We start from the raw sequence: 14,937 nt of genomic DNA on the forward strand, positions 1-14,937 counted from the left end.
TTGGGGTGGCGCGAAGCGCCACCCCAACAGCTAGTATATATATATATATATATATATATATATGCATATACAAATGTTAAATTATTTTCAATTAAAATGTTAAAAACAACAACTTCTGTATCTTAAATTAAAAGGGGAACAAGCAGTCTGGTATATAAAAAATAATTTAATTATTTTAAAAAGATGTACATTCACTTCTTGCAAAATTTTACAAAATATCGTCAAATATATTAACAAAAACAATCAAAAACTTTAAACATATATAGAGTATTAGTAAAACTACGTCACCATACCTCAGAACAGAACAACATACCTCAGAAATTGTTGTAGAAATAGGATTGTTCATTTAAATTGATTTCAGTATTAGGCCACTGACACTGATGGCTTGCAGCCACCACATTTTTTTCCATCCAAGTTGTATTGCTTTCCGTAAGGACAGGCATGCCTGTGGGTGGAAAGGAGGGATATAAGAAATTGTAAGGATTATGAGTAGATTGGTTCACTTGGTCACTTGATGTTCTTGTCAAAGGAAAACCTATACTTGAAGGACTAAAAGCATCAAATGCATAGTTTTTCACTTGGTTAACTGACTCGGGGATTGTGTTTGTCATAGGGGCTGGTAAATTAGTAGGCACAGAAAAAGGGAATATAAAATTGTTGACATACTGTGTGCTTGGTTGATACGATGTACTTCCGTTAATAGTAACTTTTTCTGAAGGTTTTAAAGTCTGTTGATTCTTTTTTAATTTTGATCGTCGATTCTGGAACCAAATTGCTATCTTTCGCTCACTAACTTGGAAAGAATGTGACAGTTCCATTCTTCGATTTTTACTGATGTAGATGTTCTTCTTGAACTCCGCTTCAAGCTCAAGCAGTTGCTTTTCTGTATAATGGGTGCGAAACCTTTTGGAAGGGATTTCCTTCCCTACAAAAAATCAATAAAATAAATTTCATTTAAAAATAATTCTGTCAAAAAATTTGTAAAAATTGTTTTCTAGTGAAATAAACAATATATATATATATATATATATAGTATGTATTATTTAACTTATTTTTTAAAGAAAGGGGATACTCTCTAAAAGTCATGATATCTTAATGAAAATCACACCATTAGATTCAGCGTATCAGAGGACCACACTATAGAGGTTTCAAACTCCTATTTGCACAAATGTGGAATTTAGTATTTTTACCGGAACAAAGATCACGACTGTAAGTTTATTTGTTGTCTGTTTTTCGAGGGGAAATTGCATCGATCAAGTATTCCTGAAATTTCACATAAGGGCTTATTCAAACGAAAATTTAAAGTTCTAGTGCCATTTTAAATGTCGAAAAATACGGCCGACAACTAGGACCCCTCCCGGGCTCTTTTTTACCAAAGTCACCGGATCAGAACTTTGAGATAGCCATTTTGTTCAGCATAGTCGAAATATCTAATAACTATGTCTTTGAGGACAACTTAATCCTGTAAAGTGATCGGGGGAAGGGCTGAAAATTATGATCTTAGCCCATTGACTTACTTGACTTAAGTCTCGTCCGGCCTTTGTGGCTGTTGTGGGGCTTATTCTCTTCTGAACAAATGATGAATGTGGCGACGGTACTTCGATCTATCTGGCATTAGACGAAGTAGCTGGGGTAGGTTATTGGTCGGGAAGTTGTCGGTCCGTCTCTTACGAGGTTGGCCTCCGGGGCGCGTGCCGTGAACCCGTCCTTCGAATGTGATTTTTGGGAGCTGGCTGGCCGAAATTCGCTGGATATGGCCAAGCCAGTGGATTTGTTGACTTCTGACCCGGTCCTTGATGATGCGGGGACAACGGAGTATTTTTCAGAGGTCTTCATTTGAGACTCGGTCAATGTAGGCGATCCCTGCAATGCGTCTAAGGCATTTACTTTCATACACGGAGACTCTTCGCTCATCATCAGCCTTTATTGACCAAGTTTCGCTTGAGTATAAAGCAATTGGGATTATGAGAGAGTTGAAGAGTTGCACCTTCAGAGAAGTTGACAGAGTCTTGTTTTTCCAGATTGGGCAGAAGAGGTTATTGAAGCAGGCGCCTGCCAGGCCAAGTCTTCATTTGATCGATTTCGGGCAGTCGTTATCAGAAGTTAGAAGGCTCCCTAAGTAGACAAAGGAGTCAACATTTTCAACTGGCTCTCATTTTATTGTTAGCTGCACGTTTCTTGAAGTAAGGTCTCTAGACACCCGCATAACCTTGGTCTTGGTTCGTCGGTGTCAGCTTGCAGTAGGTACTCTTGACTATTGAATTTTTCGATGTCATCTGCGTATGCCAATTTATCGATAAGCTTCGCTTCAATTTCTGCACCGTCAATAGTCTTGGCAAATGATAGCGCTGCGTTGAGGAATATGCTAAAGAGGTGGGGTGACAAGAGACAACCTTAAAGAACGTCCGCCGACGTCAGAAACCCCTCTGTCAATCCCTCGGGCGTTTGGACTCGGCTGACGAAATGCGAATATATGGTTCTTATCAGGGACTATGTTTTCAGTGCAGCAGGATTTGCCATAATCCATCTCACCACATCAGGTAAAAAGCCTGCTTGAAATCAATGAAGAGTAGTAGCAGCTCTTTCGCGAACTAGATATCGTATACTTCTCCATCATTCGCCGAGCGAAGAAAATCTGGTCTATGGTAGAGCGCTCTTTTAGGTATTTTACTAATTTCCAAAGAGCTATTTATTCTAATTAAACAACATTTGTGATTCATGGGTCATTCTTAAAGAATTGGATCAAAATTCGAGCTTTAGAGTACAGAGCAAGGTATTGACGAGGGGGAGAACCCCTCATATTAGTTATTTGAGGGACTTTTCCCCCTCGTCAATACCTCGCTCATTATGCTAAAGTTTGAATTGTTTAAAATAATATCCGATATAAGCAATAGTTTGTTTAAGTTATTTAAGTTATATTTGTTTAAGCTAATTTAAGTTACGTGGGAGAATTTTTCTATGGAGAAATTCTTATAAAAGATATATATTTTTTAGAATTTTTTATAAAAAATATATAATTAATGTTCAAATTTAATTAAACTATTCAAGTACGGTAAGCCAAATTCCAAACCTGCATTAATATAAAAACGTTCAGAGATTGAATAAAGAAAACCATGTTGATTTTAAGTGAAAGTAAGGACCGACATTAAAACCTAACACGTACAGAAATTATTCCGTATATGAAAGGGCCCCTTAATGCCGCGCTCTTTACGCTAAAGTTTGACTGTATGTCACGAATTTACTTTTCAAGATGATAAAAATATTAACATTAAGATAGGGGCGTTAAGGAGGGGATATCCTATTTCATATACGATATAATTTTTGCTCGTGTTAAGTCTTAATATCACTCCTTACTTTCATTTAAAATGACTTTTTTTTATATTTAATCCTATGAATTAAAAATAAACTGTACGCTAAAGTTTGCCTGTATGTCACGAATTTACTCTTCAAAATAATAAAGACTTTAACGTTAAGAGCGTTGAGCGTTAAGACCAACGCTCCGCTCTTTATGCAAAAGTTTTTTACTGTTTTAAAAAGAAGTGTTGAGAGAAAATGTTAAACTTTAGCGTAAAGAGCTGGGCGTTGGTGAGAAAGCAGTCCCTTTCATATACGAAGTAATTTCTGTTCGTTTTAAGTTTTAATGTCGCTTCTTAATTTCAGTTAAAAAAAACTTTTTTATTTCTTTATTTAATTTCTGAACGCTTTTGAATCAATGCATGTTTTGATTTTGGCTCTCCACAGAGGAATAATTATAACGAAACTTGCATATATATATCTTTTTTGGCTAAATGGCTGTCTCATAGTTTTGATTGAATGATTATGAGAAACAAAGGAGCAGGGGAGGAAGCCTAATTGCCCTCCGTTTATGGTTACTTAAAAAGGCAACTAGAATTTTTAATTTGTTACGAATGTTTTTATTAGTAAAAGTTATACATAACTTATAAATTAGCTTACGTAACGAACTTTTGTATTCTTATATTTTTATTACATATATGAGGGAGTTCACTCCCTCGCTCTTTACACTAAAGCTTAGATTTTGTCCCAATTCATTAAGAATGACCTCTGAATCACAAAAGCCGTACAATAAATAGTTGAAATTACTAAAAAAAACTTTAGCGTAAAGAGCGAGGTATTAGGAGGAGGTTAGCCCCTCATATGCGTAATAATTTATGTTCGTTTTAACTTTTAATGCTGCTCCTTAATTCCAGTTCAAAAAACTTTTTCGTATTTATTTTTTCATTGTTTTTTTTTTAAATAGTGCTAGAAAATCCTGCACTCCCTTCATAAAAGTTTTCTTCCCCCATGACATATTTCTCGATGGAAAGTTCCCCCAACATATACCCCTCTTCTCAGCCCCTCCCCTAACCGAAAAATCCCCCTGAAAACGTCTGTACACTTCCCAATAACCATTACTACATGTGAGCACTGGTCAAAGTTTGTAACTTGTAGCCCCTCCCAAAGGGACTATGGGGGAGTAAGTCGTCCCCAAAGACATAGTTAAAAGGTTTTTTGACTACGTTGAATAAAATGGCTATCTCAGGATTTCGATTCGTTTACTTTGGGAAAATAATTAGCGTGGGAGGGGTCCTAGGTGCCCTCCAATTTTTTCGGTCCCTTAAAAAGGGCACTAGAAATTTTCATTTCCGTTAGAATGAACCTTTTCACAATATTCTAGGACCACTTGGTCGATATGATCACCCCTGGAAAAAAAACAAAAACAAACAAACAAATAGACACGCATCTGTGATCTGGCTTGTGGCAAAAAACACAAAATTCCACATTTTTGTAGATAGAAGCTTCTACAATGGAGTTTTCTGATACGTTGAATCTGATGGTGTGCTTTTTGTTAGGATTCTATGACTTTTAGGGGGTGTTTTTCCCCACTTTCTAAAATAAGGTAAATTTTCTCAGGCTCGTAGCTTTTGATGGGTAAGACTAAACCTGATGAAACTTATATATTTAAAATCAGCATTAAAATGCGATTCTTTTGATGTAGCTATTGGTATGAAACTTCCATTGTTTAGAGTTTTGGTTACTATTGAGCCGGGTCGCCCCTTACTACAGCTCGTTACAACGAACTGCTTGATATCATAACATAAAAAGAGAGGTTAAGGCCATCAGCGGCACAAAGAAACTGCTCCAAGGTTTAGGAGGGGCAAGTTTTAACAGGGGGTTTTTATTCCATATATATTTTAATTTTATTATGCTTTATTTTTTAATGCCCTTATCTAAGATTGATCCCTCTATTAGTCGGTTAAAGGTAAAGTTTTAAATTTTTTCCAAGTTAACCCAGAGTTGAAGAAACGCAAAAGGTAGTAAAATGTGAATAAGAAACTTTTCAAAGCACGATATAATCTTAGTAAAAAAAAGTAAGGGGTTGAAAGCGGGTACACCATATAGTTCATAATTTTTAAGGTTACTTCGTTTTTTTTTTTCTTAGAAAAAACAACTATTTTCTTATTTCATTTTTATTACGCTTGACCATGCAGTTTACTGCATTTAAACAGTGCAAGGAGTTTGCTATTTCCCAGTCAATTAAACTGACAAACTGGCAACAACTAATAAAAGTCCCAAAACAACTCTAATTTGATAAAATAGAGAAGTCCGACTCGTAAAAAGTTTTTTTCCAGCCCACTGAACAAAAATCAAGGATACGTAAGAATATATATATATATATATATATATATATATATATATATATATATATATATATATATATATATATTTATATATCAAACAATCAAATAAATCAATCAAAATGACTAACCGTTTTTTTCCGTTCGGTCATCGAATATTGTAGTTTGTATAATATCTTTAAGGGTATCCTCGGTCAATGGAGAAGCATATTGCTTAAAAGGCACATTTGCATAAGTGTTATCCATCTCGTATCAAAAGTTAAACTACGAATAGTATATTTATTCAAAACTATTTATATTTGAAACATATCCGTCAACTCCGCCTTTAACTATGTGTTTCCGGCTTGAATTGATTTTGATATTAATTTATGGTATTTTAGTTCATATATGCCCAAAGGGGATTATGTATTAGCATAGACGGAAAATATGTCAGGTCAAGGATACCAATTGAAGGCCCATAGACCAACACTCCGCTCTTTATGCAAAAGTTTTTTACTGTTTTAAAAAGAAGTGTTGAATGTTTTTATTAGTAAAAGTTATACATAACTTATAAATTAGCTTACGTAACGAACTTTTGTATTCTTATATTTTTATTACATATATGTGGGAGTTCACTCCCTCGCTCTTTACACTAAAGCTTAGATTTTGTCCCAATTCATTAAGAATGACCTCTGAATCACAAAAGCCGTAGAATAAATAGTTGAAATTACTAAAAAAACTTTAGCGTAAAGAGCGAGGTATTAGGAGGAGGTTAGCCCCTCATATGCGTAATAATTTATGTTCGTTTTAACTTTTAATGCTGCTCCTTAATTCCAGTTCAAAAAACTTTTTCGTATTTATTTTTTCATTGTTTTTTTTTTAAATAGTGCTAGAAAATCCTGCACTCCCTTCATAAAAGTTTTCTTCCCCCATGACATATTTCTCGATGGAAAGTTCCCCCAACATATACCCCTCTTCTCAGCCCCTCCCCTAACCGAAAAATCCCCCTGAAAACGTCTGTACACTTCCCAATAACCATTACTACATGTGAGCACTGGTCAAAGTTTGTAACTTGTAGCCCCTCCCAAAGGGACTGTGGGGGAGTAAGTCGTCCCCAAAGACATAGTTAAAAGGTTTTTTGACTACGTTGAATAAAATGGCTATCTCAGGATTTCGATTCGTTTACTTTGGGAAAATAATTAGCGTGGGAGGGGTCCTAGGTGCCCTCCAATTTTTTCGGTCCCTTAAAAAGGGCACTAGAAATTTTCATTTCCGTTAGAATGAACCTTTTCACAATATTCTAGGACCACTTGGTCGATATGATCACCCCTGGAAAAAAAAAACAAAAACAAACAAACAAATAGACACGCATCTGTGATCTGGCTTGTGGCAAAAAACACAAAATTCCACATTTTTGTAGATAGAAGCTTCTACAATGGAGTTCTCTGATACGTTGAATCTGATGGTGTGCTTTTTGTTAGGATTCTATTACTTTTAGGGGGTGTTTTTCCCCACTTTCTAAAATAAAGTAAATTTTCTCAGGCTCGTAGCTTTTGATGGGTAAGACTAAACCTGATGAAACTTATATATTTAAAATCAGCATTAAAATGCGATTCTTTTGATGTAGCTATTGGTATGAAACTTCCATTGTTTAGAGTTTTGGTTACTATTGAGCCGGGTCGGCCCTTACTACAGCTCGTTACAACGAACTGCTTGATATCATAACATAAAAAGAGAGGTTAAGGCCATCAGCGGCACAAAGAAACTTCTCCAAGGTTTAGGAGGGGCAAGTTTTAACAGGGGGCTTTTATTCCATATATATTTTAATTTTATTATGCTTTATTTTTTAATGCCCTTATCTAAGATTGATCCCTCTATTAGTCGGTTAAAGGTAAAGTTTTAAATTTTTTCCAAGTTAACCCAGAGTTGAAGAAACGCAAAAGGTAGTAAAATGTGAATAAGAAACTTTTCAAAGCACGATATAATCTTAGTAAAAAAAAGTAAGGGGTTGAAAGCGGGTACACCATATAGTTCATAATTTTTAAGGTTACTTCGTTTTTTTTTTCTTAGAAAAAACAACTATTTTCTTATTTCATTTTTATTACGCTTGACCATGCAGTTTACTGCATTTAAACAGTGCAAGGAGTTCGACAGTTTTTGCTATTTCCCAGTCAATTAAACTGACAAACTGGCAACAACTAATAAAAGTCCCAATACAACTCTAATTTGATAAAATAGAGAAATAAACGATTTTGTATTGTACGAGTCCGACTCGTAAAAAGTTTTTTTCCAACCCACTGAACAAAAATCAAGGATACGTAAGAATATATATATATATATATATATTTATATATCAAACAATCAAATAAATCAATCAAAATGACTAACCGTTTTTTTCCGTTCGGTCATCGAATATTGTAGTTTGTATAATATCTTTAAGGGTATCCTCGGTCAATGGAGAAGCATATTGCTTAAAAGGCACATTTGCATAAGTGTTATCCATCTCGTATCAAAAGTTAAACTACGAATAGTATATTTATTCAAAACTATTTATATTTGAAACATATCCGTCAACTCCGCCTTTAACTATGTGTTTCCGGCTTGAATTGATTTTGATATTAATTTATGGTATTTTAGTTCATATATGCCCACAGGGGATTATGTATTAGCATAGACGGAAAATATGTCAGGTCAAGGATACCAATTGAAGGCCCATAGAGCTTTTTCTTAATGCCTATATATCTGAAGATAGTGGCATTAAATTAGATTATTATACCCAAGTAAAACGTGATGTCAAAATAAAGTTGAAATTTAATTTTTTGAGTTTAACTATATGGGATAGACTATATTGAAGCCTACAAAAATTATCAAATCCTACAAATCCCTACAAAGGGACATATTTCATTTAGGGTGAAACAGGTCTACTGGTATTATTTGAAAAACGAACTGGAATTATTCCACATATGAAGGGTCCCCTTCATATGTTTTACGCTCAAGTTCGACTGTATACTAAAACTGAATCATGGGGGCTGTTTAATTTGAATAGGAAGTTTTTTGTTTTTTGTTATTGCTGATAGCCTTAGTTGAAAGAGAAGGGTATTGAGGGGGAGGCAACCCTTCTTATATGGAATAAATCTGCAAAAAATTGATATACAAATTTGTTTTTATTTTTCATGCTTGGTTCACATACATATAAACTTGCCGCTCTGGCTCCTTATAAACACATGTGGCAGCATATCTTCTCATTTTCCGGACTAGAAAATATAATAAAAGGTTTATTTGCGACAATAGAAAAAAAAGAAATTAAATTAACAACACTTCTTGAACACTAAGGTCTTTTTGTCTGCGCTGCAAGTTGTTGCTGTAGCCCGGTTTGATTCCTGGGTTTTATATTACCAGATTAACCCAGAAGCCACTGTGCAACCTTTTGACATACAAATTGAAAGTTTTAATCTTCTGGGTTATCAGAAGTTATTGCCAGTTTTTTGCCTCCCACTTCAAACTACCGGGATACAGCACAAACTAGAAATATCTTGACAAAAAGCTTAAACTTTTTCCATACAGTAGACTGCATAGGCAAGTTGAATTTTAATTAAGAAAAATTGAGTTTCTTAAAAAAAAAATTAATTTAATTGAAAAAAATTGTATGCCAAAAAAACGTCTAGAGCAGAATTGCAACTTATAACAAGTAGGAACTATTTGATACAAAAAGAGAGGGGGGCTACAAATTTCTCAAACCCTTTTTTTCCCACTAAAGTTTTATAGTTCTATAAAACGCTTTTTATTCTCATTTAACTTCAATTTAAACTTGAACAATTATTCTCAAATATTCGGGGCAAAGTTTAATCCGTCACTTTCACCCGTGCCCAATCCAATCCTAATTTGAATAATTAAGAAAATGCTTTAAGTGACTCATTAAAATTTTGAAATTCCAAGTTTTAATAATTTTGTATCAATGTAGTGTGTCACAAAAAATTCAACCCGAAAAATTCAATTTCCACCTTCTTTTGCCATCACATTTAACTTGGTTACAATAATCGAACTTGATTTCAGTATCTTCAGATATATAGACATTAAGAAAAAGCACGTCCAGAAGTGCCGTTCTTGCCAAAGCGCTGGAGCCCCCCTAACTCCCCGAAAGAGAGTGGATCCAGTCCAGTTCTGAACGTGTAACCTTTGGAGATACCTTATTCGATTAAGTAATGAAAGTTCAACTCCTTTTTAAGAGTCAGAAGTGATTGGAGGGCTAATAAGCCATCTTTTTGTGACCTATTTTCCCAAAATATAATTTTTGTTCAAAATAGTCCAAAAACCTAGTAAGTACGCTTTATGGACTTAATCGCCTTCCCAGCCCGTGGAGAAAGGGATTTGATTTGCGCATGTTCCTTATTGCTGCTTTGATACTTCGTTTGCTTTGATCCTTAGTTTTACTGATTTACAGGGTAACTTTGATTTATTGGACAAGGGCTGTAGCTTATGTAAAATGTCTGTTGTTAATTTGATTCTTTCTTTTCTTTGATTAATAGAGGAAATTCCACAAAAAGAGTTTATCAAACATCTAAATTAAGCTAAAATTAGCAGAAATAAAGGTAAATAATCTTTCGAAGATAAAACTACCACAAATCACTGTCAATAAATCAATGGAACCCATAAAAAAACAGAATTTACAATAAAATGCCTAGTCAAACTCAAAGTGACCAAGATTAGCTGAGTTATTGAGCAAAGTAAAGTTGATGACCCCCATTCTTTTTCAAGACAAGAAAATAATTTGTACTTTACTAAAAAAAAATGAACAAACAGATAACAATTGACCGTGGATTGTCAGTTTAATTTACATATACTGATTTTTATTCCATAAAGTATTAATTTTTTTTTTAAAGTAAAATTAGCGAAAACATCTAAAATATATTTCGTTTTTTGTATAGTACCAAATACTGAACTTTATATTGCACTCTCTAGTCTTGAGAAGGCATTGGGGTTATCAGCCTTTTTACAAGTTATTACCGATTTACGCCCTTTATAGAATCCATATTAATCTACTGATATACGCCAAAAAATCCAAATTAATCTACTGATGTACACCCTTTATACCTTAAATTGCAGCTTGGAGCAATATATGGATTTTTCCTTGTAGAAGCTCCAGAGTTGATAACACATGACACATAGTTGAATACATACACTTGACTAGTGGTTTGATGTTGCTGATTCCGATTTGAGTGCTTCCCAGTTATACTTCCAATCTTTTTTTGACCATTCGTTGTCAAGATGGTTCTTAAAGCTGTCTGTGGTTTGGGCAGCAATGGTATCTGGCAGTAATTTGTTCCAAAGGTTGGCAACACGGTTGGTAAGAAAATGAGCGCGTTGCCGCTTTGAAGAGAAATGCTTGGATAACTTCAAGTTATGTCCCCTTGTACGAGAATCCTGAGACGCCAGAAGAAGAAGACCAGGAACTGCCTTTGTATTAATAAGTTTATGAACCATAATGGCATCACCCCGTCTTCTTCTATAAACCAGAGTTGGGAGTTTCAGCTTGCAGAGCCTTGTAGGGTAAGGGAGCTCATGCAGTCCACTCACCATCTTAGTAGCTCTTTTCTGGACATCTTCAAGAATTTTAGCATCCTTTTTGAAAAAGGGGGATGCAAGGACCATGCCTGTCTCAAGCCTCGGCCGAACAAGTCCTTTATACAAAAGGCTCAGAATTTTAGGAGAACGGGAGGAAATGGTTCATTTTTTGAGCCCTAGTGATGAGTTAGCTGATGCTGCTGCCTTCTTTGCGTGACTGCTAAATTTAAGATCATTGTCAACAATTACTCCTAGGTCACGTTCCTCCAATACTGGAGAAAGGAGCTGACCGTAAAGAGAGTATGTTGTATTGATATTCCTGTGCCCAAAGTGTAAAACATGACATTGTGATACATTGAAAGTGAGTAGCCAAGATTTCGCCCACACGCTAAGGAGATCAAGGTCATTTTGAAGTTGGGAAGTATCTTCAAGAGTGCTAGCTGGACCAATTACTTTGGAATCATCAGCATATAACGTCATCCTGCTTTTAAGTGCTAGAGGAGCATCATTTATGAAAATATTGAACATGGTGGGGACAAGAACACTACCCTGTGGAACCCCACTGATAACATTCTGAGAGGAGGATAGAATAGGATTGCCATCTTCATCAAACAGTCTTACATGCTGAACACGATTCCTCAAGAAATCCAGAATCCATTTAAGAATTTTTTCCTCCAAACCAATAGATTGTAGCTTAAGCTCAAGTCTCCCATGACAAACTTTGTCAAATGCTTTTGAAAAATCAAGGAGGATCATGTCAACATGGATTCCCAACTCCAGTAGTTTTGTAATATAGTCTTATGACTCAAGCAGATTAGTTTCAACTGATCTGTTGCATCGGAAACCATGTTGAGAGCTGTTAAGAAGATGATTCCGATCAAGATGCCCAATAACTGCTTTGTTGACAATACGTTCAAGAAGCTTAACAACAACAGAGGTAATACTAATAGGCCGGTAATTTTCCACAGAATCTTTCCTTCCCTTTTTGTGAATGGGGGTAATATATGCCACTTTCCACTCAGCAGGAAGCTTTGAGCTATCAAGAGATAGTCTAATGTTTTGAGAGTGGGTATACTAATTCTGTTCTCCACTCATGCAAGAGACGCGGGTGGAGGCCATCTGGCCCTACAGATTTATTTACATCCAACAAAGCTAGCTGTTTCATAACAGACTCCTCAGTCAGCTCAAGAGGTGGCATTGGTTGAGTAACAATATATGAGGGGGGAGCCGGGAGATTGCCAGCAGTTTCTGACGTAAAAGCCGATGCAAATTGGTTATTTAGGATCTTGGCTTTAATAGCTGGGTCTGAAACTGTCTGACCATGATGAGTCAAATCAGGGACAGAGTGCCTATTTCGACATTTAACAGAAGCATACTGCCAAAACAGCTTGGGATTATTTTTTATATTTTCAGCTAACCTTTCTTCATGTCTCTTCTTCAGTTGTTTGATGGAATTGGTGACCTCATTCCGTGCCTTTTGATACTTCTGATAGTTTGCATCTGTTTTCTTTTTTTTGAAGTGTTTCCAGGTTTGATTCTTCCTATTCAGTAGTTTGCTAGTTAAACAAGTCATGAAGGGTAGTGTTTTTGCCAGTCTCCTCCAAAATGTTCTAGTGTGAGCTTTTTCAAAAACTAGCAATACAGCTTTGAATTTCTGCCAAGATTCTTCGATATCTGAAGTGAATATGGTATCCCAATCAAAGTCAGCAAGTCTCTCAGAGATACGCCCGTAATCAATAACTTTGTGTTGTTTAGGAAGTGGTTGAGTAGTCGACAAGCGCAATTCTGTGAGGATAGCAGCATGATCACTGTTACCAATAGGGGCAAGAAATTCATTTTTAGTCCACAAATCTGGATTATTAAGAATAACTAGGTCCAGTATGTTGGGTGTTGACCATCTCTATACCGTGTAGGTTGGTCAACAGTTTGGAACAGCGAATGTTCAGACAGACAAGTAAGAAATGGAGATTCCTGTTCTTTGGATGAAAAACCAGAACCATCAACCCAATTAAAATCGGGAAAATTGAAGTCTCCAAGAATCACCACATGTTGGTTGCAAGAGTCTTTGATAATATCAGAAATGATATTAGCAAGATACTGTTCTGATTCAAGGCAAGAGGGAGTATTAGGACTACGATAAACCACTCCGAAAACCATTGTAGAATTACCACACTGCAGTCTAACCCAGACGTTCTCAACCCAAACACAGCAATGGGAAGAAGGAATCAAAGTGCTTACCTTGAAACTGCTTTTTACATATATTCTAACACCTCTCCTGCAATTATTACCGATTTACGCCCTTTATACAATCCATATTAATCTACTGATATACGCCAACAATCCATATTAATCTACTGATATACACCCTTTATACAACTCATATAATCTTAACACTTTTTGATTCAGTTTAAAACTCCCATCAACACTTTATGAAAGGTTCACTTTGTGAGGGTTCTTGGGGTAGAGGGGTTGTCACCCTCAAAGACATAATTTCTAGGCCTTTCAATTACGCTGAACAAATTGCCCATATACAACTTTTGATCAGATGTGTTTGGGGAAATGACTGGTACAGGCTACTTGCAATCCAATCACATTTGACTTTTAGATAGATCCCTAGAATTTGTAATTTCTGATCGAGTTAACCCCTTTTAAAATTTTTACGACAACGTCCTGGTCTAAAATAAGAAAACACATAAGTAAATAATGTAGTTTACCCACTTCGCTCTTTACATAGGCAGCACTATTGCGCTGCCTATGATACTTTGTTACTTTTATCAACTATTGTTTATACTTTGATTTAAAAAAAAAATGATTTTGAAATTCGGAACTTGTAAAACACTTGAAACTTTGGCAGTCAAAAACGAGCAGAACCTAGAATTTGATCTACAATGAAATCAATTACTAAGTCTCATTAGTTGAAAAAAAAAATTTCACTGCAATTTGTGTTTTATTTTCAATATTGTATTCAGTACGAAAGAGAACATTTGTAATATAGTTCGTTTTCAGTTTAGTGCCAATAATGCAATAGGCTTTATGGTTCTACTCTTAGGGAAGGGCACAGTTACCAAATTCTTTTTGTTGCGAATTTTGTTCGTTTTAAGCTTTTTTTCTATATCAAAGTAAGTTTTTTCGTTTTAAGATTTATTAGGTTTAATTTATTTTTTATAGTAACACATTTCCTGTTTATGTTAAGATTCATTTGCATATTCAATTTAGATTTTAGTCATTTCTTATTTATATATTCATTTATATGGTGACACTTGTCTGATTGTTTGCTATGATTGCTTATTTGTTTTCTCTTCGTTTGGGGTTTCATTATTCTGTCTGGTTGTTTCAAGTTCGAATTGTTATAGGCTTTTATTATGATGGTCTTAATTTTAATATAGCCTTTTCGAGAAAGATAGATTTGTATATAATAGCATAAAATGTATAGAGAGGGTTGGATGAATCAATGACTCAAGACAAACTTTAAATAAAGGAACATATTTGGGCATAAAAGTCTTAAAGTTAGTGTGAGCCCGACAGGGCTGTACACAAGATTTTTTTCAAGGGGGAGAGGGGAGGTACAAAAGTATTTTTGCACGTGGTGGTGGTATAACTAAGAAAAAACTTATCAAAAATTTATTTACACTCATTTTTGATATAATGGGGGGGGGGTCAAACACCCTGGATTAGGTATGTATGTCATTCTTATCTCGGCTAGGTTTTCAAACTCAGCTTGTTATGGACAACATCTTGTATAAATTTCTCAATGAACAAA

At 35.2% G+C, this 14,937-nt stretch overlaps 1 protein-coding gene across 1 annotated transcript; it reads right to left on the reverse strand.

Moving 5' to 3' along the window:
• Positions 1–314: 314 nt before the first annotated feature.
• LOC136041375 (segmentation protein fushi tarazu-like) lies at positions 315–818 on the reverse strand. The gene has a single exon (XM_065726030.1). The coding sequence runs from the start codon at positions 816–818 to the stop codon at positions 315–317; it is 504 nt and encodes a 167-aa protein (XP_065582102.1).
• Positions 819–14,937: the final 14,119 nt, after the last annotated feature.

Source organism: Artemia franciscana, unplaced genomic scaffold (genome assembly GCF_032884065.1).
Source record: "Artemia franciscana unplaced genomic scaffold, ASM3288406v1 PGA_scaffold_171, whole genome shotgun sequence".
NCBI lineage: Eukaryota > Metazoa > Arthropoda > Branchiopoda > Anostraca > Artemiidae > Artemia > Artemia franciscana.